General features: G+C 43.9%; 1 protein-coding gene across 1 annotated transcript; it reads left to right on the top strand.

Moving 5' to 3' along the window:
* Nucleotides 1–2,545: 2,545 nt before the first annotated feature.
* On the top strand, nucleotides 2,546–24,717 carry SLC15A1 (solute carrier family 15 member 1). Its single transcript, XM_088523344.1, is given in 23 exon segments — nucleotides 2,546–2,678; nucleotides 4,088–4,119; nucleotides 7,517–7,601; nucleotides 7,698–7,839; nucleotides 9,128–9,247; nucleotides 9,864–9,963; nucleotides 10,218–10,308; nucleotides 11,442–11,525; nucleotides 13,343–13,425; nucleotides 14,587–14,673; nucleotides 16,251–16,340; nucleotides 16,863–16,907; nucleotides 17,009–17,041; nucleotides 17,265–17,353; nucleotides 17,905–17,986; nucleotides 18,792–18,917; nucleotides 19,921–20,070; nucleotides 20,485–20,534; nucleotides 20,923–21,042; nucleotides 21,171–21,264; nucleotides 21,725–21,871; nucleotides 22,567–22,674; nucleotides 23,900–24,717. Coding segments are annotated over 23 exon segments (2,277 nt in total). The 3' UTR covers nucleotides 24,086–24,717.
* The last annotated feature ends 851 nt before the right edge of the window (nucleotides 24,718–25,568 follow it).

Raw genomic sequence — 25,568 nt, 5'->3', positions numbered from 1 at the left:
CACCTCCACCTCCTTAACCTCCTCAATCCCTTCTACCTCCTTCGTCTCTCCTCCACCACCTTCTTCCTCTTCCACCAGACCTCACCATCACCTCCACCCTCACCTCCACCTCCTCTACCACTTTTTCCTCTTCCACCACCTCCATTTCCCCATCACTCCCACTTCCTCCATGACCTACATCTCCTCCACCTCCATCACATCCGCCTCCTCCCTCACCTTCACCCTGCCCACCTCCTTTTTCCTCCCACTGCCTTCTTCCTCCCACCACCTCCTCTTCCTCCATCTCTTCCTCCACCACCACCACCATCACCCCCCCAGCACAGCAGGTGCCACCCCCCGGCACCCACCTTCTGTCCAGGGGGCTGCTGCCCAGACTCCCCCCTTTTCGCCCCCCATTCGCTGCCTCTCGATTCGCTGCCCCTTAGTACCTCTCCCTCTCTCCCCCTCGCCGCCTCCCTTCCCCTCTCCCCTCCCGTCCCGTCCCGTCGCTTCTCGCCCTCCACCTCCCTCCTGCGCGGCCCGGCCCGGCCCCGTGGGCGGGCGGCGGCACCGACGGGGCCTCCCTTAAAGCCGGGCGGCCCCGGCGCGCCCTCCCTGCCTCCTTCCCGCCCTCGCCTCTCTCCGCCGGACCCGCGCCCGGCCAGGACCACGCCGGCCCCATGGGTACGTGCTGGGGCCGGGGGCCAGGGGGGCCGGGGGCCCGGGCACAAAGTGGGCAGGCTGTGAGGGGACGGTGGTGGGCGCCAGGACGGTGGTGGGCACCAGGAGATGCTCCCCGGAGCAACCATCCTGCAGAGGAGGAGCAGAGCTGCCCCCAGCATGGGGACAGGCAGGCAAAGAATAAGGGGCTGGGGAGCATGAGGTGCCCAACGGGACCCTCGGAGCCCTCCCATGGGCTGCCCATGCTTCACCCCATTCCCATGGCATCTCTTCTGGCGTCCGCCACCATCCTGGTGTCCACCACCACCCTGGCCTCTTTCCCTGACCCAGGGAAGGAGCAGTGGGTGATGCCACAGCTTAAGCTCTCTTGCTAGCCTTCATGGAGGTTCCGAGCCCCAGAGAGGGAAGGTTTACCCTGAACTTGAGGGGACCCACGGCTCAATATCCCCATGCACGTTAGACACACGGTGCCTCCTCATAGCCCTTCAGTAAGCCCATTTGTTTTCCCCTAGCACCGTCCCGAGCAAGGAGTGTGCCTAGGGCTGACCTAGCGGCGGTGATTTTAGTAAGTGGAAACGCAGCTGAAAGGCTCAGATAAGGGCAGCGCTCGTTTGGCCTGCTGATCTCCAGGGCTTCGCTCCTGTCTCCAATGGAAGCGCAAACAGCTCCGGGGTCTGTCCCTCAGCCCCGTAGCCCTGCGGCGCCCGAGGTGCCTCTTCCCACCAGCCCTCCTGTGACGGAGAGGCCTCATCCTTGCTTCACCCCGGAGGGGCACGGGAGCAAGCGCGGCCATGATAAGCAAATACGCTCAGGCAACCGGCAGCGATGCCAGCAGGAGACCGTGGTGGCCCTGCAGAGAGGAGAAGCCCCCAGTACAGCAGTGTCTGCTTGTGTAGCATCAGCTTCACTGTGCTACGGACTTGCTTTGAGGCTCGCCAGGTGTTTCTAGAAGAGTGAAACCTGCAGCAGGTGCTCCTGGAGCAGCATCCTCGCGCAGGCAGCGCTCTCCGGGCGCAGGAGGCCCCGGGCCGAGCAGCACCGCAGCATTCCCCGGCGGCCTCAGCGTGCGCAGAGGCAGCCTGGCCACACGCGTCCCATGACCTACGCAGGTGAAGTTACGGAAACGCTCGTGCAGAGGAGGGAAGGAGCCGGGCTCGCCTGGGCTGAATGAATCCGTTCTGCAGTTCATTTTTCTGGGGGGAGGCGGAGGGGAAATGAAAGGTGCTGAGGATTGCCCTGGAGAGGCACTTGCTCTGGCATGCCGCTAACAAAACCCATTACTTGAAATGTTGCTTTTCCACCTTCCTGAAACTGGGGAGATGCTCACTGCTTTGTGCTTTTGGAAGTCCATTCTGCATCACCTAGCCCTGAAGCTGCCAGGCGGTGGAGCTGGGTGGATACTTCAGCTTCCCCTGTTGAAATGCTGCGTTTTAAACCATCAGGAATTCCCTGACCCAAGCAGAAAAAGGAGCATAGTGATAGGAACTCAAAAGGGTCTAGAAATAGTTATTCATCCTTTGAAAACACTGAAGTCAACACTCAATGCCCTCCATTTGAAAGCAAGTGACAACGACATCTACTCCACAAGCTTTTTTTACAGAGCTGGATGCTTTCACTCGCGAGCAAGGAAAGAAAAAAACAGTCCACTTGGATTCGTCAGTTTTCCAAGGCTTAGCTGACAACCAGGAGTGCAATGCTCAGCGTGGTGTTCCCCATATGTGCTGGGTGATGTACAGCAGGCACCAAGGGGCAGCGGCCAGCAGGAGCCTGGTCCGGAATACAGAATTTGTGGTGGGTGAAGGCGGTCTGCAACAGCAGGTCACTTCCTCAAGCTGCCTTCTCCATTGGGAGCATGTGAGGTGGCGCTCAGCAGGTTGGGCATGCGATGCCAGAGACAGGTGCCCAGATCCTCTGCTCTGAGAAGGAGCTCCAGGATGGTCCCACAGCTCCCCGGTACCGGATGCTGCCCAAGTCCTGCGTAGGGATGAGGTCAAAGGCTGAGGGCAGAGGAGGCAGTGGCAGGTGGTTGGATGCACTTTGCACTTCCCTCTTGCAGAGAAAAAAACTGCACCATTAGATCTTTTTGAAGGGTGGAAGTTGGGCATCCTTGTGATGACTGAACTCACAGCTTCAAAATCGATTTGTTATGTTCTGAATTTCTGGTGCATGGAAAAATACCAGAAACAGAACTATAACATAGTTCTTCTAGGTAATGCTATGAAAAAATGGCAATGATGTGATGTGTATGTTCAGGAAATGCCGGTATGTCTGCTGGCATGAGTTGCATGAGGGACAGTGAACAATTTGGTTATGAGTATGTGACCTGAAGTTGGAGTCTTAGCACTTAAATTATTTGGTTTTCCTTAAAGAAAGCATATTCTTGACTTTTGAGCATATTTATGTCTATATTTTTGTATTTTACCCCAGCATTTATTGTAAGGATTCAGGTGTCCATGTCTGTAAAGAAAAAAGGCATTAATTAATTTTCAGTGACTTTCCTTGGTACCTGTTGAACTAAAAGGCAGAGTTGCTGTCAGCTATTTGTATCTATTCCGACCTATGGACTAAACAATACTGTTAGCAGATCTATTTTTTTCTTATAACGATCTGTTGTGAGCACCCTTCAGCGGGAAGCAGGGATTTCAAAGTTCACGCCTTGTACTTGGCCTTATCTTAAAGATAATGAACTTGCCCATGCAGTTTTATAGGAGATGCTGTCATCCGCTATATGGGCACATGGCCTTTACCTGAAAGGCTGCAAGCTCAGCCAGAAGGCAAACTCTGCCCCGGCCCCCAGCACGGCTGGCCTTCGAGATAACGCCGGGGAGTGAAGCTGCCCGCAGCAGCCGCCAGCGGATTCGGGTGCCCTCGTGCCTTCCTCCACGCTAAGTGCACGCTGGTGTGCATCGCTCCGTCGGGCCGTGTGCTCCGTCCTCTCTAAGCCTGAGCCGTGCAGAGCGGCTGCCTTCGGAGCCCTCCCTTTGAGACCCACCCTGCAGGCATCTGGACTCTGTTCCTTGCCCCAGTCTCCAAGGCCACGTCCCAGAGATGGAGTTGAAACAGGATGTGTCTCTTGTGGGCAGTAGACCGACCCTAGTGATGTGTTTTGAGCCATCTTAATAGGATGTGATACTTTCTCCTGCAATAATCCCTTTTTTGCTTTTTCGTGGGCATGCATGTGAGCGTACCCAGAGCCCAAAAAGCAAAATGAAATGAAGTTTTTCTGCTGATTTCCTTGCACTATAGGAAGTACTCATTTAAGACTGAAAACTTACTCATCCTGAACACCTATGTGGCTTCCTGAACACTGCCACGTTTGCCTTTCATGACTGGCATTTTGAACTTTTAAAAATGTTTTGTGGTGGTTCTAAAGAAATGTCACTTAGTAGTTTCCATTAACTTGTCTTTTTTTTTTTGTATCCCCCAGGAGCCAACAGCAAGAGTAAAGTCAAATCAGTGGTAAGTTTTATGTTTCTTTCTTATTTTTCCCCCCCCTTCTTTTTTTCTTTCCTATTTTAAAAAGCTATTGTCATTCTCTTTGGGTATCCTTAACTGGCACAAAAATATATATATATATGCATATATATATGTATATATATACACTGCTTAAAAGTATAAATTAGCGAGCATGCAAAAGATCTGGATCCCAGCTAAGCACTAGGGCACTGATCACCCCAATAAGATGCCTGAAGAGCCTTTGCTGGACAGGCAGGGGTCAGTCGGGAGAAGAGGGATCCCCAGAGCGGGCCGTTGTGTTGCTGAGCTGCCGTCATGCACCAACTCTCCTTCAGGGCTTTTATTTATTTACCTTTCATTCTAGTGTTTTTCCTCTTCAGTCTTTGGACGAGCAATGACTGCTGTCTCAGCAATCCTATCTCTGTTTGCAGTTTTGCCTTTCTTATCTTGTGAGGTTTTACTCCATGGACTTTCCCACAGCTTTCTCGCAGCTCAGCGGCTTCCTCGGCAGCCTGAGCCAAGGTTGCACAGCTGGGCTCTGTTGGACCCGGGACTGGGATCCTCTAGGTGGGGGGATTTTGCAGAGAGGATCAAAAATGTTACTTGCAGGTTGCCTCTTCAGTGGTGGCTCTAGTGCTTTTTGGCCGAGGTGGATCTCAATGGAAAATGTTGCAGTAGATGTGTGCATGCACATGTAAAGTGCAGCTGAGGATTAAGAGAACAATATAGTTCAAAAGAAGAACAGTATGTAGGTTGTACATTATCAAGATATAACTATGCATTCTCTTCTTGTTAGTATTATCTTGGAAAAATAAACTGAAGATGCCCGTTTCCTTGTGGGGCACCTTCTGGCTTTGTCCTGCTGGTTTGTGGTGGCAGGAAGGTTTGCATGGCACAGTGCTCAGTGTGACATGATGCAAATCACTGCTGCGAGCTAGGGACAGCAGGTAAAAATCCAGGAGGGCATCTCTGGAACGCTTGTAAGCACTTGTGTCTCAAAACAAAAACACAGCCTCTACGGAAACATGTTGCATCACTGGCTGCAGCACCCGCTTATACAACAAGTTGTTGTGTTGTGGCAGCATAAAACTGGGGAGGCTGGAGAACGCCGAGAAGGACAGAAAAGTTCTAGTGAGGCTTTGCTAAATGCCCGGGGGGACGGATGCCACCTTCCCTAGGGTTGGCCTGTCCCTTTGCTGCAAAGATGGACAGATGTGGGTCAGGCTTTGCCTGCTTCCCATAGGGACAGCCTCTCCTTCCGTGCGCAGAAACCAGCCGCGTGGTGGGGGTTGCTCTTTAGGGCCTGGCCCCTCAACTGCCAAAATCCCAGTCTTTTCATTAGCCCTCCTCGTGCACCGTGGTCCACCCCCTCCGCAGGAGTGCTCAGATCCCTCTTCTGACCTTTTCCTGCTATCCTCTTTCTTCCCAATCTCGCCCTGCAGGACCTCTTGTCCCATTTGCAGCGTGGTGGCCCAAATGTTTCCACGTGGCATCAGGACAGTGTGCGAGTAGGGCCGTGTGGCGTTCATCTGTATGCGCCCTGCTCTACCAAAAGTCAAGTCCAAGTGTGGGCTAGTCATCCAGAGCTCTGAGTATCTGCAGATGAATAATTTCTGGGATAACTTTGGGATATATGTGGTTGGGCTTTCTTTGGAGTTGCCCCTTTCTGCCCAGGGAGAAGGGCATGAAAAATCAAGGGTGACAAAAACCTGCTTAGGCTTCTAACTTTTATTGCTCTAAAGCTAGATGAGTCCCTCCTGGGCCTCGTCCTTGTCCAAAGTGAGGTTCTCTCAGTGAAGTTCATCTAGCCAAGCACAAACAAGACACGTGTTACTTGTTTGGTGTAGCTGATAACCATGATTAGTGCTGCATGGTCCTCCTCCTGGCTGAGTCAGGCTAAGTCAGCAATGCTCTGGTCACTGCCTTGTTTTCATTTCTCTTGCTTGTTGTAGCACACAGGCTTTCATACACTTAGACTTCAGTGACTGACCCGTGGAGCCTCTTTTTGTCAATAACCTGGATTCAAATCTTGTCATTTTACTGATAGGCAAGTCCTCTGGGAAGGTCCTCCTTTAAACCTGCAGGTGGGCTAGTGGCAACGTTGTTCATTAAGGCTCTGCCCAGAGTCTCTTCTGGTGATGTGAGCTTTCTGATTTACTCGTCAGGCAAGGTTTCCTGCATAAGGCTTGTTTCCTTTGGACTGATGAAATTTTCTTGAGATAGAGATTGGTCTGATTCCTGAACCTTCATAACATGAAGGCAAACAAGACTCCATTTTTTTCTTGTTCACATTTCTTTTAATTTTCATAACTGTTTTACCTCTGAAATGTTTTAACGCCCCTCCATACCAATCCTTAAAATACACCTTGCTTTTTGTTACTGTTCATTGCACTTTTGTTTAACCCAAAGCACAAAAGCAATAAAGTTTAAAGATCTACTTGGTTTTTTGATACCACATCATGATGATTTCTGAACTCTCAAGTCCTTGTAAGACTCCATAGCACCTACAGGAAATAATTTGCACTCTGATGTCCAAGTAAAACCATGGTTATCTAGATTTTCCTTAGAAATTATTTAGAACCATGTGCATCTGTAAGTTTGCATAATGAAATATTTTGTACTCCTTCTATGTGTATATTTTTTAAAAAGTATTGTAGGAATGACTGATCTTAAAAGTCTAGGTGAGTCACTGATATGGAGGTGACCCAGCACAGGTTCTGAGGCTTATTTAAAATATTGATTTTGTAACTTGCAAAGTAAAACCCATAAAGGTAAACCTGGAGGATTATATTCAATTTGCATTCCAGTCGTTTTGATAGAAATGCTATATTTTCATTCATTTAAAAAAATAGGTGGTAAGAAATCAAACTTCCTTTTTTTCACTAATTATGCCAAAATCTACTAGAGTATTTGTCAGGATGGGGAGCTTTCCTTAGGAACCTATTTTAATAAAATGCTTTACCTGTCCTGATCAGAGATATCTAACTATAGCCCTGGACTTCTAATTATGGTACATTGTGGGGATGAGACTGAGGGCGAGACTGGGTTTGTTGTTGTTGTTCAGTAATGTTGGTTTTTGGCATCTTTTTGGGTGCCTGATGAGATTACTCTGCTGGGACCTTAAACTTCAGATACCCAAGCCTCAAACATAGTGTTGCTAAAGATCTCTTGCAAAGGGCAGATGAAAGTCAGTAGAGCTCTGAAGACCATGAGGGGAAAGCGAAAATTGGTGCTTGACTGAGGTCAGAGCAGTCCATACAACTTGCAGACTGCCGAGTACCTGCACTCCCCTGTAACCTCCATACCGAGCTTGCTCAAGTTGCGGGTCACCTTAGCACTGTTATTATACCTGCATGTTGCATGGCTCTATCTGAACTCACACTCTCACCCTTGCCTCCAGCCAACCTTTATCGGCTACCCCATCAGCATCTTCTTCATCGTCATCAATGAGTTCTGCGAGCGGTTCTCCTACTATGGCATGCGAGGTACGTCCCACCTCTCGCCTCTCCTCTCGCCTCTGCTGTTGCTCACCCAGCCCTGATTCTGCCTCCTAACCTGATGTTGTCTCCTCCATCCTGCAGCTGTGCTCGTTTTGTATTTCAAATACTTCCTGCACTGGGATGACAACTTGTCTACAGCCATCTACCACACATTCGTGGCTCTGTGCTACTTGACACCGATCCTTGGAGCGCTCATTGCAGACTCTTGGCTGGGGAAGTTTAAGTGAGTGCTTACTCAGGGAAGTAAAAATAAATAAAGCAAGAACGGGAAAGTGCAGCTGAGCTCAACAGTACTTGAGCTATTGCTGTAGGAAAGGATTTGGAGCAAGCACCTCGAGCTGGTGTTGGCTACTGCAGAATCGGGTGGGCTTTTTTACACTTCCTATTGAGGTTTTAATTGATTTAGCTCAGAACTGAAACTTCACGGCAAGTTAAGAAATACTACAGTTCTGTTAGACAGCTAATTGCATTAGCCTGCTTTCCGGGCAGGCTGTATGTTTTCCTCTCATCTGCACAAAATATCGCTTGTAAGGTGTGGAGGAGCTGTGAAAACAAATAGAAGCTGGAGGTTATAATTACATTTGTTTGCATCTTTACCTATCGCAGGTGGTAAATTGGTGAAATAACTGTTCTATGTGGTATTAAAGGAGACTTTTAGAATATATTCTAAAATATTCTGTAATTAATTTCAGTATTGATTTGACAGCTCAGTGGAAAGCTTTACTGAGGTGCAACTGTTTGTTTTAAATGATGTATTCTGAATTTCGTCTCTGTGTGCTGAGAAAAGTAGCGCTGGATGAAGTGCTTTCAAATGTAACAAATTATTTCCAACAGCCTGAGCCCAGTCTCCTTTACTGATGTTGTGCTTCTAATAGTATTTACTTTGCCAGAAAAGGCACTATAAAAAGATTTTTATTGAGGGATATGAGTCAGGAATGTTAGCTGACTTGTCAAAGGTCTCCCAGAGATTAGAGATGAAGCTGGCTCTGAAGTCAAGGTTGGCTACGGGCTGCACGATCATTTCCTGCTGTGTTGACAGACCCTGGGAGACCAGATATGCAATCACTGTCAAGTATGCTCTGTGCAACTGGTCTGATCAGTGCAAGCTCATTGCAAATAGTTTAATATCTTGCAGGTTGTCCTGTTATGTATGAACATGCCTGGATACCAGTTCGTTCACTTGTTTGGATGCCATGCTTTAAAACTGAAAAAAAAAAAGAAAAAGTAAAATCCAAAATACACTTTTACATCAGCGATTTCAGTATCTCCAATGACGCATTGATGTCTGAAGATGGACCTTTTTTTCCTCATATTTGCCTTGGTTAATTAAACAAGACACTCAAATTTTTCCTTAAACCAAATAAACATAATAGAAGTAGTGTTTTGGCAGAGGTGCACATACAGATTTTTACAGTAGCTCATGAAAAGTTGTGAGTCCAGATCTCATGTTTATCCTCCTTTATTAAACCGAACTGTATGTAAATGTTTTGTATCTCCTTCTTTCGTAACAGGACTATTATTTCCCTGTCCATTGTCTATACAATTGGGCAGGCGGTCATGGCTATAAGCTCCATAAATGACCTGACTGATTCCAACCGGGATGGCACTCCGGATCACATTGCAGTGCATGTGTGAGTTGTTTTGTGCATGTGTTGCTTGTGCAAGCAATCTGATGAAGGGAGGGACCTTAAATTTATGCTGCCTGAATTATGGCTGTCTTTAGGAAAACTGTCACCCCTGGTGCTTACGCACCTTTAGAAAGTCTGTCTTAGGCCAACTTGAGTTTATACATTGCGCTTGAATGGTAGTTCAAGAGATGTGTAATCTTGTTCATATGTGTTCTTGATTACTTCTAAAGAGCTTCTTTTCTTTCCTGTTATCCTCCTAAGACATCTCAGTGTGTGAAGAACTTAGGCCATGCTGACTTCACCTGTGTGAAGCAGATTAACAAGCACCAGTTTCTTTCATTTGCTCCCACTGAGTTATGATCCTACAGTCTGCCAGGCCACAGACACTTCCGTGCAGCTCTGGCCTCAGTTCTCTCATCCTGATATCTGTGATTAATTAAATTTGGGTAAATTTTGGTCTTGAAGTGGCAGATCTTTCTTGGCTTTCTCTTATGAGAAATCAGGCTGATGACACCCGCTGATGTTAACGCTTGTCTGTTGTTTAATGCTTCTGCTATTAGCTTGGGCAGTTCTTTCATCTAAAGAAATTGAGTGTTTTTTTTTTCCTTCTTTGTCCCAGTGTCCTGACTGTTATTGGCCTGATCCTCATTGCGCTTGGTACTGGTGGCATCAAACCTTGTGTGTCAGCATTTGGTGGAGATCAGTTTAACGAAGATCAGGTAACAATGTTTTTCAGATTTTGGTGCTCATTTTTCCATCGTGCATATTTTTATGTTTGATTATTGTTATACTCTAATGATATACATATCTACATATGTACATGGATGCAGTGCTTCCTGAATACCTGAAAAAAGGAACTAGATAACTGTTTGTATCTGAAACTGCACAAGGTGAATTGCTGGTGGCTTGATCTAGACTGATGAACGTGGCTCACGTTAAGCCTTTCTAAAAAGCCTTTTTGTTTTCACTACAGGAAAAACAAAGAACTAGGTTCTTCTCTATCTTTTATTTGTCTATTAATGCTGGAAGTCTTATATCCACTATAGTCACCCCCATTCTCAGAGGTAAGTCTACATACTTGTCTATGAAATGGTAAACAGCAAAGGATGAGTGTTGGGCTACAGTCCTTTATTTCACACAATTGCATGGCAAGTTAGTCTTCAAGTTCTCTTGTGTCTCATCCAGCTTCTCTGGAGTGAGATTCTATCAAAAGAGCCAGTTTGAGATGTCATTTGCCTTAGAGGTCTAGTACTTCCACTCCTGAGGAGATGTGCTGAGGCCATGACTCTTCTACCTCTGTGGAATTAAACTTGCTTTAGGCAGAAATATGGCACAAGAAAACTATATGAGACATCTGAAATGATCCTAAAACACTGGAGTAAAATTATGGCCTTTAGGTATTTTGACAGTAGCTGGATGGAACAGGCTATATCAATGTATTTTAGATATTTGCTTCATGCAAATTCTATCCTTCCAGGATATCAGCAAAGGCAGCAACATGCTTCCATGCTGAGGCAAGATGGAAACCAGCTTGGGAAAATAGTTTGTGCTGACAATTTCAGTAGTGGAAAGTGATAACATTGCTTTCTGTAGGGCTTGAATAATACAACAGAATCAAGACAAATTAATTAGCTGCAAGCTAATATTTTATTCTAATCAGGTTTTGTAACTCTTCTTTTAGAAGGTGTATTGTGAAAAGAGGTAATACATTTTATTTAGTTTATGGTTACTTCTCCCTTTTAGTCACCAAATTTGAGGATCATGAGTCCATACGTTGAGCAGTATTTCAGAATGTGTGTGAAGTTTACAAAGACTCATCACTGACCAATGAGGGCGTATTTGAGTGTTATTGAATTATCACACTTGTTCATAAACAGAGGTATAAGTTATGTAACTTGCCCCTGAAACTTTGAGAGTCTAGATCCCTTTTCCTCTGAAAAGTTGCATTTGACCCTTCTAGTAGAATTCTTCTTATTCCTCTAGTAGAATTCTTCTTATTCCTCAATATTCACCTACAAAACCACATAATTCCCTTTCTTAATAATGTAAATAATTTTTGATGCTATTGATCCATTCTATTCATAATGTCCAAAAATAACGTTTTTTTTTTCTTGTAAAGAATGCAGTGAAGTAAAATATGTGAAATAGTGGCCATGCTCACCTGGACTTTTATGCAAGGTTACTTTATGTTCTGCAGGTCAAGAATGTGGCATTCATAGCAAACAGCGATGTTACCCACTAGCCTTTGGAGTTCCTGCTGCCCTCATGGCTGTGTCACTGAGTAAGTTGAACTGTTTTCATCTTACTGCTTCATGGATACAGAAGTGATTAGAAGATAATGATTCAAGAATGAGAAAGTAGTGGAGATCTCTCAGGTATCTGACTCTACCAATACCTGATTTTTTTTATCTGCAGTTACTGAGTTGAGAAGTTTTTATTTTATTTTGGGATTAACCTAAATTTCTAGTGCTTTTACAAAAAATTTTTTGTTGTTGTTGTTGGTGGTGTTTTTTTTTTTTAAATTGATACCTTGGTGTCACAGGTCATAACTGTATTCCTGGAAAAATAATAGCTGCATACAGCATTTTCCACTCTGTAATTTTCTCAGTTGATGGCAGTTCTCTTAATGATTTTTGCACAAGACTGCAGAATTGATGTGGGGAAAGTGTGACCCAGACCCACCTCCTCCAGCCTGTAATAGCGAAATACAACATTCACTTAGAAACACGGAGGCTGACAGTGGGACCTCCTGGGTACCATGTGGATGTGCTGTAGCATTAACACCTACCAAGAAGTGCCCATGCATGATCTTTGCTTGGATTTGCTGTTGTGCTTGAGAAAGCTACATACCCTTATTTACTCTGCTTAGGGTGTCCTGGTCTGGGCACAGCTTTTCTTTCTTGCAATGGTTTTGGAAGGACCTCAAGGACACCTAGTTCATCCCCTGCCTAGTTCATCCCCTGCCTTGCCCCTGGTCAAGTCTGTCTAGATCTCTGTAAATGCTCACCTAACCTGTGGTGACAGGATGGTCTGTTTGAGGATTCAGTCTTCCCCAGAATTAGAAAGCAAAGGGATTGGCAAAAAGGTGTTGGAAGACAGCACACTGAGCCCATTTAGCTTCTTGGTAAATTCACCCTTGATTTTATTTTGTTTTTGGAGAGGGAGGAGGGGCCATGGATAAACTGTGAACCCCTGTATGTTCTGTAATTGGCTTTAGTATCAATGCTGCCCAGTTGCTTGGACCACTGGACTGTATAAATTAAAGATGTTTTGAAGGCAGTAAAGAAGACTGGGAAAGAGTGGTTTTCAAAATTAACCCATAACCAAGGGTAGAGTAATTGCCCTTGGACTGGTGAAAAGTAATTCATATACCATAACAGTATGTAAGTGCTTAGCATTTTCCTGCATTTTCAGTAGTGCACTGCAAATTCCTCACTGAGCTCTTCAGCTGCAGTACAAAGATGAGGAAAAAAAAAACCCAAAAAGTGTTGCTGTTAGAAGCAGCCTTTGGGCTTCTCCCAAAGAGCGTGGCTGGGTGGCACCACCGTCTGCCTCGTGGTGCCAGCTGGGAGCCCTCCCAGGCCCCTCTCGTGCCCACCAGGCCGGTGGCTGCCGTGGGGGCTGGCCCGTGTCGCGTGCCGCGAGCTCAAGGGTGAGGCCGGTGGTGTGTCCGGATGGAGGAGCTGCAGAAATGTCCCCAGTCCTGCTGTTCAGGCCTAGCCCTGCGTGCCCCTGCGTGAGGAGAGCTGCGCTGTCCTGGGCTCTTGAGAAGAAATCCTTAAAGCTGCTCTAACGCAGGGCAGAAGGCCAAAGCTAAGGTCCAAAGTGGGCCGTGTTTGGACCATAACTCAAACTCTTGTTTGCTAAAGACAGGCCACTTGCTTACATGGCTCCAGACTTCGTTCTTTTCCTTGAAAAACTAGTAGTAATCTGGTAATATTATTTTGATTTCTTTTATTGCATAATAATATGCCAACAAGCACATTCACCCTTCCTTAGAAAGTTTATTTCCATCCTGAGGCAACCCTTTAATATGGTTTGCATATGAAAACTTCTGTCATTATTTTCAATTAACCCCAGTTGTTTTCCTCATTGCAGTTGTGTTCATAATTGGAAGCGGAATGTACAAGAAAGTTCAGCCTCAAGGCAATATAATGGTTGAAGTTTCCAAATGCATTGCAGTAAGTAATATTTGTCTTTCTGAAAAGCTTGGCCAGAATTTGCAAGCCTGTTTAGTTATACCCACAGACACCAGAAGTCTGTTCTCACTTTCAGAATTTCTGCTGAAGCTTTTTGGCCTTCTCTTATAGCAGACTTCTTACTCACACCTCCAGATCTGTAGATTGCCCTTGTATTAAGATATATGTTTGTGTTTATCATAGCTTATACACCAAGGAAACAAGGCAAGATGTCACAATGATGTTTAAAAAAGCTTCTAGGAATCATTCCTTCCTCGTTTGTGTTCCTTAATGGAGCCCTATAAGAGAATCTTGGGTTGACATGAGTTTAAGCTAAGTTTTAAGAACAGAGCTATTAGTATCTTTTATCGTCAAAAAATCATTGCTTAATAGAGAATAGGTTGTTTACAATGCAGAGGTACATTGCCCCCCACTTCGTTAGGGAAGCTAGTGGGGTCACACAGGGGTGCAAGCTTGCAAGGAAGGGAGCTACATCTGCCTGAAAAGTGCTGCATTTCCCCAAGAGTGCCTCTTAATTCTAAGGTCAGGGTATTTTTTGCATTAAATGCACTTCTCCATTCTCCATGCAGATCTCCAGACCATTCCTTATCCTCTAAGCATTGTCAAAAACAAATCTCGAAATGTGATTTTGGCCACTGCTTAGAGCGCTATCCCTAGAGCCCAGTTTTGTTCAGCCTGGAACATCAGGCTTGCAGGTTATTCCATGCAGAAAGTCTGCAAACTCTTCAGAAGGGATGTATTCAGAAGGAACCTATGCATTCAGTTTCAAGGAATGAGGAATTTCTACAAAACACAGCTTCCAAAATAATGATCCTTGCACCTATCCAGCTCTGACAAATTGCTGACGTTCTTCTATTTATTGTTATACATGGAAGTTAGCCTTAAGCTGCCAAGTCTTCAGCAAGTTCCTAAGAGCATCTCATACCGAGAGAGACTATCTCTGAGCTGTTTTATCCTAATTCTACAGTATGAGGTGCATGACACAATATTCCTTTAAGTGCTTAGAGCAGTTGCAGAAGTCAGTCGCCTTGAGCACCCTCCAAGGACAGGAATCTGGTGTGCATTATTCATGCCGACCAAGTGGCTTATGGAATTGCTAATACCTGTGTGTTACAAATACCAACCCTAATGGTATCTCCTCAGTTTGCCATCAAAAACAGGTTTCGGCATCGCAGCAAGGAATTCCCCAAGAGAGAGCACTGGCTAGACTGGGCGAGCGAGAAGTACGATGTGAGTATTACCTGCGAGGGCTCCTGCACCGACATTTCTTAAGCCCCAATTTCTGCTTGCTGTGCCCTGGTCCATGCTCCAAGCTCTAGCTAAATAATTCTTGAGTGTTGTTTCAACTGTCTTGACCATTTAGCAGGTAATGATCTGGCCAAGCATAACTGCTCCCTTGGGTTGCAGGCTGCTATCGTAACTCCAGTGGGGGAAAGCAAACCTATGTAGAAGTCAATACTTGGATTGCAGGCTGCAGGGGGGAATTCAGGAGTTCGTAATAAAGAAAAAAAGTTTATTATTTCCCTTGTGGGACAAGTACAGGTACCTATTAGTTTTAGAGTTAGTAAAATGGCAAGTGTTATCTCTGGATTTTTATGGTCTTTATCTCAGCAAACCAGCTTCAGAACAAACTTCAAACAAAAACGTGCTGTTTTAATATGACTGCAGGAGTGAACAACAGGCATGGTGCTGAAGGTCACGGCTAGCCCTTAGGCCATAACATTTGTCTCGGGATCAAACTGCAGAACTGAGCTCAAGCAGCTGGGCTTGAGTGAAAAAACACTGTGTCTCCCTGGCCACAGTACTGAGTTCAGGCTCCTATCATAGAATCACAGAATCCGTCAGGTTGGAAGGGACCTCTAGAGGTCATCTAGTCCAACCCCCCTGCACACGCAGAGTCACCTAGAGCACGTGGCACAGGACTGCGTCCAAGCGGGTTTTGAAGATCTCCAGAGAAGGAGATTCCACAACCTCCCTGGGCAGCCTGTTCCAAGGCTGTCACATTCACTGTCAAGAATTTTTTCCTTAAGTTCCTGTGAAACTTTTAGTGTTTTAGTTTGTGGCCATTTCCTCTAGCCCTGTCGGTGGCCCCCTCTGAAAAGAGGCCGGCCCCATCCTCGTCACTCCCTCCCTTGAGGTACTTATAGACACTGATTAGATCCCCTGTCAAGGGGTTCTCTTCTCCAGGCTGAACAGGCCCAGCTCTCTCAGCCTTTCCTCATAGGGTAGGTGGTCCAGGCCCCTCATCATCTTTGTAGCCCTGCGCTGGACTCTCTCCAGTTAGCTCCACGAAAGAGAGCTTTCCATGGCTCTCTGCATCCCTTGGTCCTCAGGCGGGTCCTGTGCCCTTGTGCCTCCTACATGCTGTGCCCTATCGTCAGCAGCAGCACAAATGCAGCACAAAGCTTTGTCTTCTTTATTTTTCCCTTTTGGCTACATACATGTTTCACATATGAGATATGGCTCATTGGCTCCATGGCCCATTGTTCAGATGCCTCCAAAAATGATTTTTGCCAAAATGCATTAATAAAAACAAAGCAGTGCAAGCTGTAGAACTAGATGTCACACTGCCAGCTGAGCCTATCTGCCAGGAAACACACTTCTCTGTTACAAATGTCGCCTTTCGCCAACAGCCCTTCCTGCACCCATGAGCAGACCTTGGGCTCTTCACATAAGCCAGCACTAGTCCCCCCCGCCCCAAGTTCAGGAAGAAGCAGACAACTGGAACTCAGATCTTGTGTCTTCACCTGTGGCTGTGCTGCAAGTAGTGTCTGATTGATTCCTTTTGTGATCCCTGCTCGTTACAGAAGCGGCTTATTGCTCAGACTAAGATGGTGCTGAAGGTGCTTTTCCTGTACATTCCTCTCCCCATGTTCTGGGCGCTCTTTGACCAGCAGGTAAATACTTTAGGCCACTTATAACGCATTATTCTGGGTCAGTGTTAACACAGAATGTTGCTGCCAAACAAATTTGTGCTACTCACGGCTTTTGAAAGTTCAAATTTGTCTTTAGCATAATTGTTTAACCAAGAAAAAAAAAACTTTCATCAAATATGTTATTCAGTGCATGAAAATGGATGGCACAGTATTTTAAAGCTTTTTAAAGTAAACTCAGTATTTTTAAAACTCTTTTTAAGGCTTCTTTTGGCTGCCAAATGTGATATGCTGCTCAGAGTATCAGTGTTTTGAAGAATTAGGGATGTTAAACATCCTTTTCCACTCTTATTTCATAAAATCAGTAAATAAAATGTGCCATAAAAATTGTTTTGTTTAAATGTTTACATGGTAGAGTAAGAGAATACGCCTTCTAGATTTTTTTATTATTTTGCATCTCTTTCCCAACCCTTTCCCTCTGAATTTCCACTTGAATTGTTTTATAAGTTTTTTATTGTGGCATTTAACTTTCTTTCTTTTGTTAAGGGGTCAAGATGGACACTGCAAGCCACAACCATGGATGGGAATTTTGTAGGTTACTTTTATTGTTTTTCTTAGTAAACATTTACTTTTCATATCAATTTTAGTTGTTGTCATAATACTAAAAGTTATTTATCTTTGTTTTTCATCAGGGAGCTATTCAGATTCAGCCTGACCAAATGCAGGTATAGTAATCTTCTGTCTGATATTAAGTACTCCCCAGGGATACTATGTATATATGTCTTTAACATGAATTAAAATGTAATATATATATGTATAAATATATGTGTGTGTGTGCACACTTGTGTGTGTATATATATATATATGTGTATATATATATTTATATTTCTCTTCATAAAAAAAGGACCTTGAAAAATTCTTTTTTTTCCTCTTATGTTCCATTCACAGACTGTGAATCCGATCCTGATTATTGTCATGGTCCCAGTTGTAGATGCTGTGATTTATCCTTTAATTAAGAAATGCGGGATCAATTTTACGTAAGTTTATGTACTTACTGATTTCAACAGAGGAGGCACACATTAGTGGTATCTTTACTATACTTAAAAACAGGGATTTTTTTTTTTACCTTTTTATTTTTCAGTAAGTTAGACCCTTACTAGGGTCAGTAGGTGTCTTTCAGCTCAGTTTTATTTCTATCCAAACATAGCAATATGGACATAAAAACTTGCTATCCTTTTGTATAGGACATCCTTTTTATTGTCTTGAGGCTAACAACCATACTGGTTTGTTTGCAAATAGGCAAACCCAATAATAATTCTGTTTAGACAATGGTTAACCTTAGGAGGGAGCCCAGCAAATGCTAGTTAACAGGTTACAATGTTGCAGGCAATTTAGATTTCCCAAGAGTTTTTAACATGAATTAACACTGAGAGCTACTAGCCTTGCAAAATACCTTCTGTAACAGCATCAGGCCTTTCGATGGTGATAGCGTTAGCTCTGGTCAGGTTAAGGTTAAGGAAAACTCAAGAGGTGAAGCTCTGAATTAATATTTGTCCTGAAACTGGTGTGTGCTTCATTGCTGTGCTAGGCCGCTGCGGAAGATCACTGTTGGCATGTTCCTTGCATCTCTGGCTTTTGTTGCTGCCACCCTTGTGCAAGTGCAAATAGATGTAAGTCCAACCCCATGCAAGTAAATAGTGGTATTAATATGTAGGTTCTCTTTTATGTGGAAATGAGCCCAACAACATGTGTAAAAGACTTGTGAATTATAAACCAAGCATGTGGATGCAGAGAAGTAGAGTGAGGGAGACTATCAAAGCATCTTGCAATGCAATGTGATCAGTGTAATAAAACTATTGACTATGAACACTATTCTGCAAAACATCTTATGTATCATTAGTCTAAATTATTTGTCTAGGGGAGTGGTCCATTGCATCCAAAGATCTAAATTGCCATCCGGAGGTGCCTGTCAGTCTTCATTTGCCATAGAGACAAGATGCTGAACTCTTACGTAGCTTGGGTTAGGAAGGGGGAATTCTCCCCTTGATCTGAGTCAGCAGTGAAACAAAGCTCATATTCAGCTGTCCCTCTTGAGGCTGAAAGGCACTGAGTGGCGCCCATACACGCTGGCACCCCATTCAGCACCACCAGTGCTGGGAAAATGGGAATCCAAACATGTTAAAAAGGAAGAAAGAAACAAACAGAAACCCAGATTGCTGTAGGATTTGGGAAAAAGACCATGCCCTGAATTTCAGGACGACCCTGATGGTGATAGTGTGCCATGGGAGGGGACCAAAGAGGAACCCTATCTGGCCATGGACATGGTCCTGCGCATAAGAAAGCAGGAAGGCAGCCCATGGTACTAGAGACTAAAACCCTGGCATCCCTGTCACTACTAATTGCAACTCATCAGCAAGTGCTAAGCTTCCTTTTCCATGGACTTACAGCACTGATTTCACTTTTTCTCTCCAACAGAAAACTCTTCCTGTGTTCCCTACAGCTGGGCAAGCCCAAATCAAAGTAATAAATCTAGGCTCTGCTAATGCAGCAGTTGAGTTTCAACCCGGACTTATGAATGTGACTGTAGAACCTCATGAGGCAGTAAGTAACAGAGGCGGGAAAAGCCAGTCAGAAAATCCCCGGGAAGCAAGTCAAAGGTGTTCCTAACTAACAATGCAGCGTTCCCCACAGTTCTCCCCTGCCCTGTGTTTTTAAAATGTTTCTGTCCTGCTGTGGTGGGAATTATTACTGAAAATGCAGAATGAATGAAGAAATAGCAACTAGTTCAATATTTTGCATAATACTTGTATGTCTTAGGGAAAAGGGATTTTTTTCAAAAAAGCTTTTTAAAAAACTTAGATTATTTTCAAAAAACTAAAAAGAATATCATTTTGCAAAAAAAAGCTACTTTTTTAACACCAAGAACACCGTTTAATGCGAAGAAAATTACATTCACATTCAGCTCTAGTAAATCACTGTTCTTATTGTAAGTAATCACATACTTGAGCAGGGAGGTTTTTCTGTGCTTATATAACATACTATGTTTCACAAAGAGCTGGTGCGGGTTCTTTAATACTTCATTAATATACTTATTAATGCTTTAATAAGTATATTATACTTTATTCTAATGAAATGTATTTAGGATATTTTAAATACCCTAGTAACAGTCATTTCTGTCATGCTGAAGCCACAAACCTGCAATTTGGGATTGCATCCCTTGGAAAGCATTGCCATTAGTAAAATGTTGCCTCCTAGTCTGTCCTAGTGCTGTCCTGGTAATGAGACAGAACTTTGCTCTGCAGTGGCGATAACTCTGGTGAATCTGCTGCCATAAATGCACATGCACACAGGGAAAAGTAACAGCTCTTCCCATAATGCTTGCAAGAAGCTCATGCTATTTTGAAATTCATGTAAAGGAAGGAAATAATTGGGTATTGATGCAAGAAATTAATGTTTGATGTTTAAATTATAGCAAAAATGGAAACAAAGAGGCATGTGATCTCTGGTACCTCAGAAATAATGAGATTCTCTTAAAGGTGTAGCCAAGCTTGCAGTTTCATGGAAATTCACTTCTTTTTTTTTTTTTTTTTTTTTTTTCCTTTAGTCGGACTATATGGTATTTAAGACTTCTGAGTTAAGCAGTGTATCTGTAATGTTTGGAAATCAAGCTACAAATGCAGGGATGGACTTACTAGATGGTAAACGTCAGACTCTTGCTGTTAAGAATGTTGGAACAACCATTGTAACTGAATGGGTAAGTTTGTTTAAGTCCTAGTAATTTGTCAGTCTCTTATCCGCTGTCTTGTCCAAACACAGACTGTGTGAAGCTGAGAGGAGTAATTCAGGGTAGATTTTATTTTGTTTTGTTTTCTGCTATTTTCCCCTGGGTGTGCTTTTTCACCTGAAGAAAACCATACTGGTGAGACTGGAGAGGGGAGAGAACAAGTCAGGCTGCTGTGAAAATGTTAATATTTAAGTTAAGCCTTAGTGAAACAGTCACTGTGGTTTTCTTATAGCATTTTCTAACAAACATGTCCTAACAAAAATCTAAAAGGAGGTCTGGAGGCCTGTTCTGAAGCCTCTATTTTTTCTCATTGTATATAATATTGCACGCCTAAATTGTTCACTGATGCCATCAAAATGTCTGTGTGATTGTCTCTTCCACCAGCTGCATGACAATATCACATCAAAACCAGAAGAAGGAAATAATCTCATCAGGTAAAAGTTGTGGGGTTTGTTTTTATTTTTTCCCTCCTACATCTCCCAGTGGTGTGACAAAGTCTCTTCAGTTTGCCCCTGGGGTGGACCCTTCTCTACAGCAGGAAATCTCCAGCTGCCAAACACCTCATCTGCATGTGTAGGGGAGCAGGGACTTCCAGGGCATGATCCATCTGGCCTGTCTAGTTTATCTACCTTTGGTTTAAACTAGCCAAACCTTGGACGTGCGTATTTCACTGTGCTGTCTAGCTGCCAGCTGATAAAACCAAACCAGAATGATTTAGTACCTGTTGGGCTGCCAGTATATGATATAAAGAATACAGGATTGACTTCTAATATTTTATGAAATACTAAGCAAAATATGTATTACCGTTGTTGTATTTTAAAGATTTCTAAACAATATGGATCAGCCAGTCAATGTCAGTATGGCTGGCACTCACTTTGGATCCCTGCCTTCTCTGTCTGCCAGTAATTATGAAGCCTTTTCAAGAGGAAGGTAAGCATTTCTGTATTTTAATTCCAACACTTAGACATATACACATACTTGTCCTTGGGAAGACGGCATTGCATTTGTAGTTTTATATAATGCACACACATGCTTTATACCTGTAGGCTAAACCTTTTTTTTTTTTTCAGTAAAAAAATTACTGCGAATACAACCTCATTTTCTTGTGAAGTTTCCTCAAAGACGTTTGGATTTGGCAGTGCCTATACAATTGTAATTAATGGGGTGAGTTGCCAGTGCTGTTGAAAGTGCAGAATTACTTTCACGTGATATTTTCTTTGATTAAAAGAACAATTTGGCTGTTGTGCAACTATCCCTCTTGCCCTTGATAAGATACATGAAAATTCTCTCATATCTATAAAATTGTCTGAAAACAAAAACTTCATTAGTTATACAAATAATCATGGCTTATGATAATGATATAGTGTAAGACCTCATGACTGATGGCTTTAAATCTTTAGCCCTTCTAGACATTAAGGATTGGTATGAATTCTGCTACTAAGTCATCGGTACTTTATAACTCAGTATGTTGTGATAATATAAAATATTGATAATTTTTTACTTTCCTAGCATTGTTTTATGTGTATATATGATTATATAAATGATATAAACCTGCTTAGAATACCTTTAGAGTACAGAATTTTTATCACTTTCTAATGTGCCATTTTAACGATCATTGCTACAGTGTTCTGGAAACTTATTAAACACAACATATGTTGAAGATATTCCGCCCAACACAGTCCACATGGCTTGGCAAATCCCCCAGTATTTTATTCTTACATGTGCTGAAGTAGTTTTCTCTGTCACTGGACTGGAGTTTTCATACTCACAGGTAGGCTTTGCTCTTCGAAGCTCTTGTTGCATTAAGAGCATGAATGAATGAAACTGTTTTCTGTGGTTTATTCTGTGGTTTTGTGTGATGATTCCATGTTGCTGCTTTGAACCACAATGCTCTTTACAGCCCCCGAGCAGGACTGTAGGCTGGCACAATTTGGCCTTGTTCGCTGGCATTGTTGGTGTCTTCTGAGGAGCCATGGTGACTTACACGGAACCATCTGCAGACTTGACCAGCAGTCCCCAAGTCACCTTCTCACACAAGTGTCTTTCCACTGAAAATAAGTGGAACCATACTACTGCTGTAAAAACAAATGGGAGGGTCAATATATGGAAGGTGCTAGTACTTATTCACTTTATCTCCATATTGAGATTGCACTAGTTTAATTCATTTTTCTTCCCATGTGATCTTTTGCAGAAATTTAATTATGTACTTTTAGTACCTTTTTCCTCTGACTTTTCAGGTTGTCTCATTAGTTGTGTGTGTCTTTTCCTTTAACTCCTGATTCTACATACAGGAATGGCTGGATCATTAGAAGACACAGTTTACCCCACTATGGTGCACTCAGATTTCTCCCTTTAGTGTGTACTGTGAGATGTAAAATGTGCATGTTAGTTCATTGTGCATATCAGCTGCACAATGTAAACACTGTTTAGCTACCACTGGAAACACAAAGTACCTTCTTTCCATAGGCCCCATCTAATATGAAGTCAGTGCTGCAAGCAGGATGGCTGCTAACGGTGGCTGTTGGTAACATAATTGTCCTAATTGTGGCTGGAGCATCCAAACTCAGCGAGCAGGTAAGGGTATGGGCCACGAGCAGGCTAGCGAGCTCCACTGCGCTAGCAGGCAGAGGAGAGTCCTCACTGATCAACCTCAGAATCGCAGCTGCTGAGCATCTGCTGATACAGTGGGATTTGTATTTGTAGCTAGTACATGTGAGAGATTAAAGCATTAGCTAGAACCAGGCAGTTTGTAGAGTTTAAGTTAGACTGAACAGCTCCATTGGAGCACATAAATAAGCTTATGAATCTGAATGAACTGTAAGGATGAAACCAGTGCTGAATGTTGTGACAACGGATGGGGAACTTGACACTTGGAGCTTCTTCTAAAGATGTGGCTGGACTTCTTCCCTGCATGTCTGTGTCCCCTCTTCAAAAAAAAAAGAAAAGAAAAGGAAATTAAGCAACGCTAGCAAATGCTTCTTCAACAAGAGTTCCTACCCCTTTGTCTATTGCTTGTCATTCCTGACTCTTGCTTGATCTGGTGGCTTCTCTTGCAAGCAGTAGTTTCTGGCATCTCTACAATAAATTGTTTCCTGTGGTGTGGGAATGCTCAAAATCCAGGAGCTCAGCCTAGACACACAGGGGTAAAGCCTTGCTAAAGCTTTTCCCACCAGTGAAGCTTCACCCGTGTACCTCAGCCTTGCCAGTCCCTTCTTTATCTGCTGTCTCCTCTGATTTCAAACCTCACACCTCAGCCATGAAAACCATGGTTCTCCCGATCAATAAGACTTGGAAAGATTTCCTTAGACTATTTGTGACACTTCTTATTGAATCAAGAGATATGCTACTTGAGAGACAAAAGAGCCCATCTTTGAAATAGGACTGGAGTTCCTGACACCTGCAAGATTAATCATCAAGAGCATAAAACAGAGCAGTTAAACCTTTTCAGGTGGACAGAGCACTCTGAAACTAGAGTTTCTAGTCTCACCGTATGCTCAGCTTTGCTGACAATAAAAAAAAGCCTTTGCCACTGCATTCGCAGAAGAAGGATCACTGCCAGCCTGCTTTAAAATGAGGTTATCATCTTACTCTGGAAGGAGGAGTTGAGGTTCCTCTTTCATCTTTCAGTACTGCTCCCCGACTTCTGGGACAAGAGCCCTGTAAAACTCTTCAGCATTCACAGGACTTTTCTTGCTTTTCAATCTCATACTTAGTCCATGTTTAAGTTATACAGTATTTGAGTGTGCTCACAGTTCCACATTTGAACTAACTCTTTTTTCTTTTTTTCTTTTTTTTTTAGTGGGCAGAATATGTGCTCTTTGCTGCCTTGCTGTTGGTGGTTTGCGTTATTTTTGCTGTTATGGCTTATTTTTATACTTACATTGATCCAAATGAGATTGAAGCCCAGCTTGATGAGGATGAGAAGAAACAAGCCAAAAAGGATAAAGACCCTGAAAATGAAGCTGAAGCTGTCTCTCGGATGTAAAATGTGTATTCAAGGAGTGTTGTAAACTATGGTATCCCATTAACTGGCTTTGCAGTAAGAGGAAATGGGGTATCGGCAATGATGTCTGGATAAACTCTCTATTGGGAGAGATTAAGAGAAACTGTTCTAACTTTCTAACTTAAAATGCAGCCTCTCTTGGGAAGCAAAGGGAAAAGATTAGTCTGTCTTGTACAGAACATGGTGCCCTGAAGAAACTGCAGCAGAGTTTGCACTCTTAAAATGGACCTCAAGCTTAAATACCAAAGCGTTAAAGTACTGAAATTGCACTCAGCACTGTTAAACCCTGTGAAAAGATGTATTTTTATAATGTATTTCATTTTTTTTTATCATGAAAGAGGCAGAGTTGCCAGTAAATAGTAATTGAAGCCAAGCTGTCTGCATGACCCCTGTAGTCCCACTGTTACTTGAAAGGTGCAGGTCACGTGCTTTGAAAATCCATTTGCGCTTCCTTCTGGACAGCGGGAGCAAAACTCCAGGATCTCCCCGCTCAGAATGCTGTCTGTGTTCCACGTGGCAAGAATCAGGACACGCAGAGCATCACGTAATATTTTATGTGTCCATTAATATGAATAAGTGCAATAGCAACAGCAATAAAATTCACCGTAACAAAATACAGGAAGTAGCGGCTTTTCTTTAAGAGAAGAAAGGGAGGGTATGACGTATGTGACAATAAGTTTAGGTCACTTCTGGCCTTCAACGGGACTTCTGATATTTCTTGCCTCCATCCTCTGTAGATGCCAGATGAATGGCCACAAAACTAAGGCCTAAAAGACCAATCCCAGCCTGGCCCACTCCTAAACCTCTTCTGTCCACAGGAGTCTTTGCAGGTCGCCCAGACCTGCACAGCCAAAGACTATGTACATGGTGCAGCCTCTCCCGCTGAGGTGCTATGCGGTCCTCTCGTTTTTGGATCCCACTGCAGTGTCTCTCACCTAGACCTCCATGTACACACACGCATGTGCAGAATAGAAGAAAATAACTACTTTAAACGGGGTATAATAAAACAGGACAGACTGAGCTGATTGCATGTGGGGCAGGACCAGACCAGGGGCTAACCAGCGGCTTTTTTATACACAAGCACTCCTTTTATCCCCTTATTCTTCTGTTGTCCCACATTTGTTCCTCTCCAAACCATTGTGTTCCCTCCGGCTGCCTGCTCTCGGTTCCTCCTCCAAACATCCCATTAAAAGCCTTGTACAATCCTGCCATGCTCTTCCCTGCACCCCTGTGAGGCCTGTCCCGCCCCCAGCAGCAATCCCGCTCGGTCTGTGAGGTGATGGGGGAGCCTCTCCCCCGCCTCGTGGTGCTGGTGCCCCCCAGCCTTTGGGTGATGCTCGGCTAGGCCAGTGCTGGGAAGCCAGGACCAGGGCTTGTGTCTCCGAGTACATTTTTGGGTGCCCCTGCCTGCTCCTGTGTCCTGGTGCTCCTTCATGTAAAAGATGAGCCTTCCATCATGTAGCCT

Source organism: Tinamus guttatus, unplaced genomic scaffold (assembly GCF_059628265.1).
Source record: "Tinamus guttatus ecotype Peru unplaced genomic scaffold, ASM5962826v1 Tinamus_guttatus_pri_ptg000180l, whole genome shotgun sequence".
NCBI classification, from domain to species: Eukaryota; Metazoa; Chordata; class Aves; order Tinamiformes; family Tinamidae; genus Tinamus; species Tinamus guttatus.
This window is presented reverse-complemented; position numbering and strand designations above follow the sequence as displayed.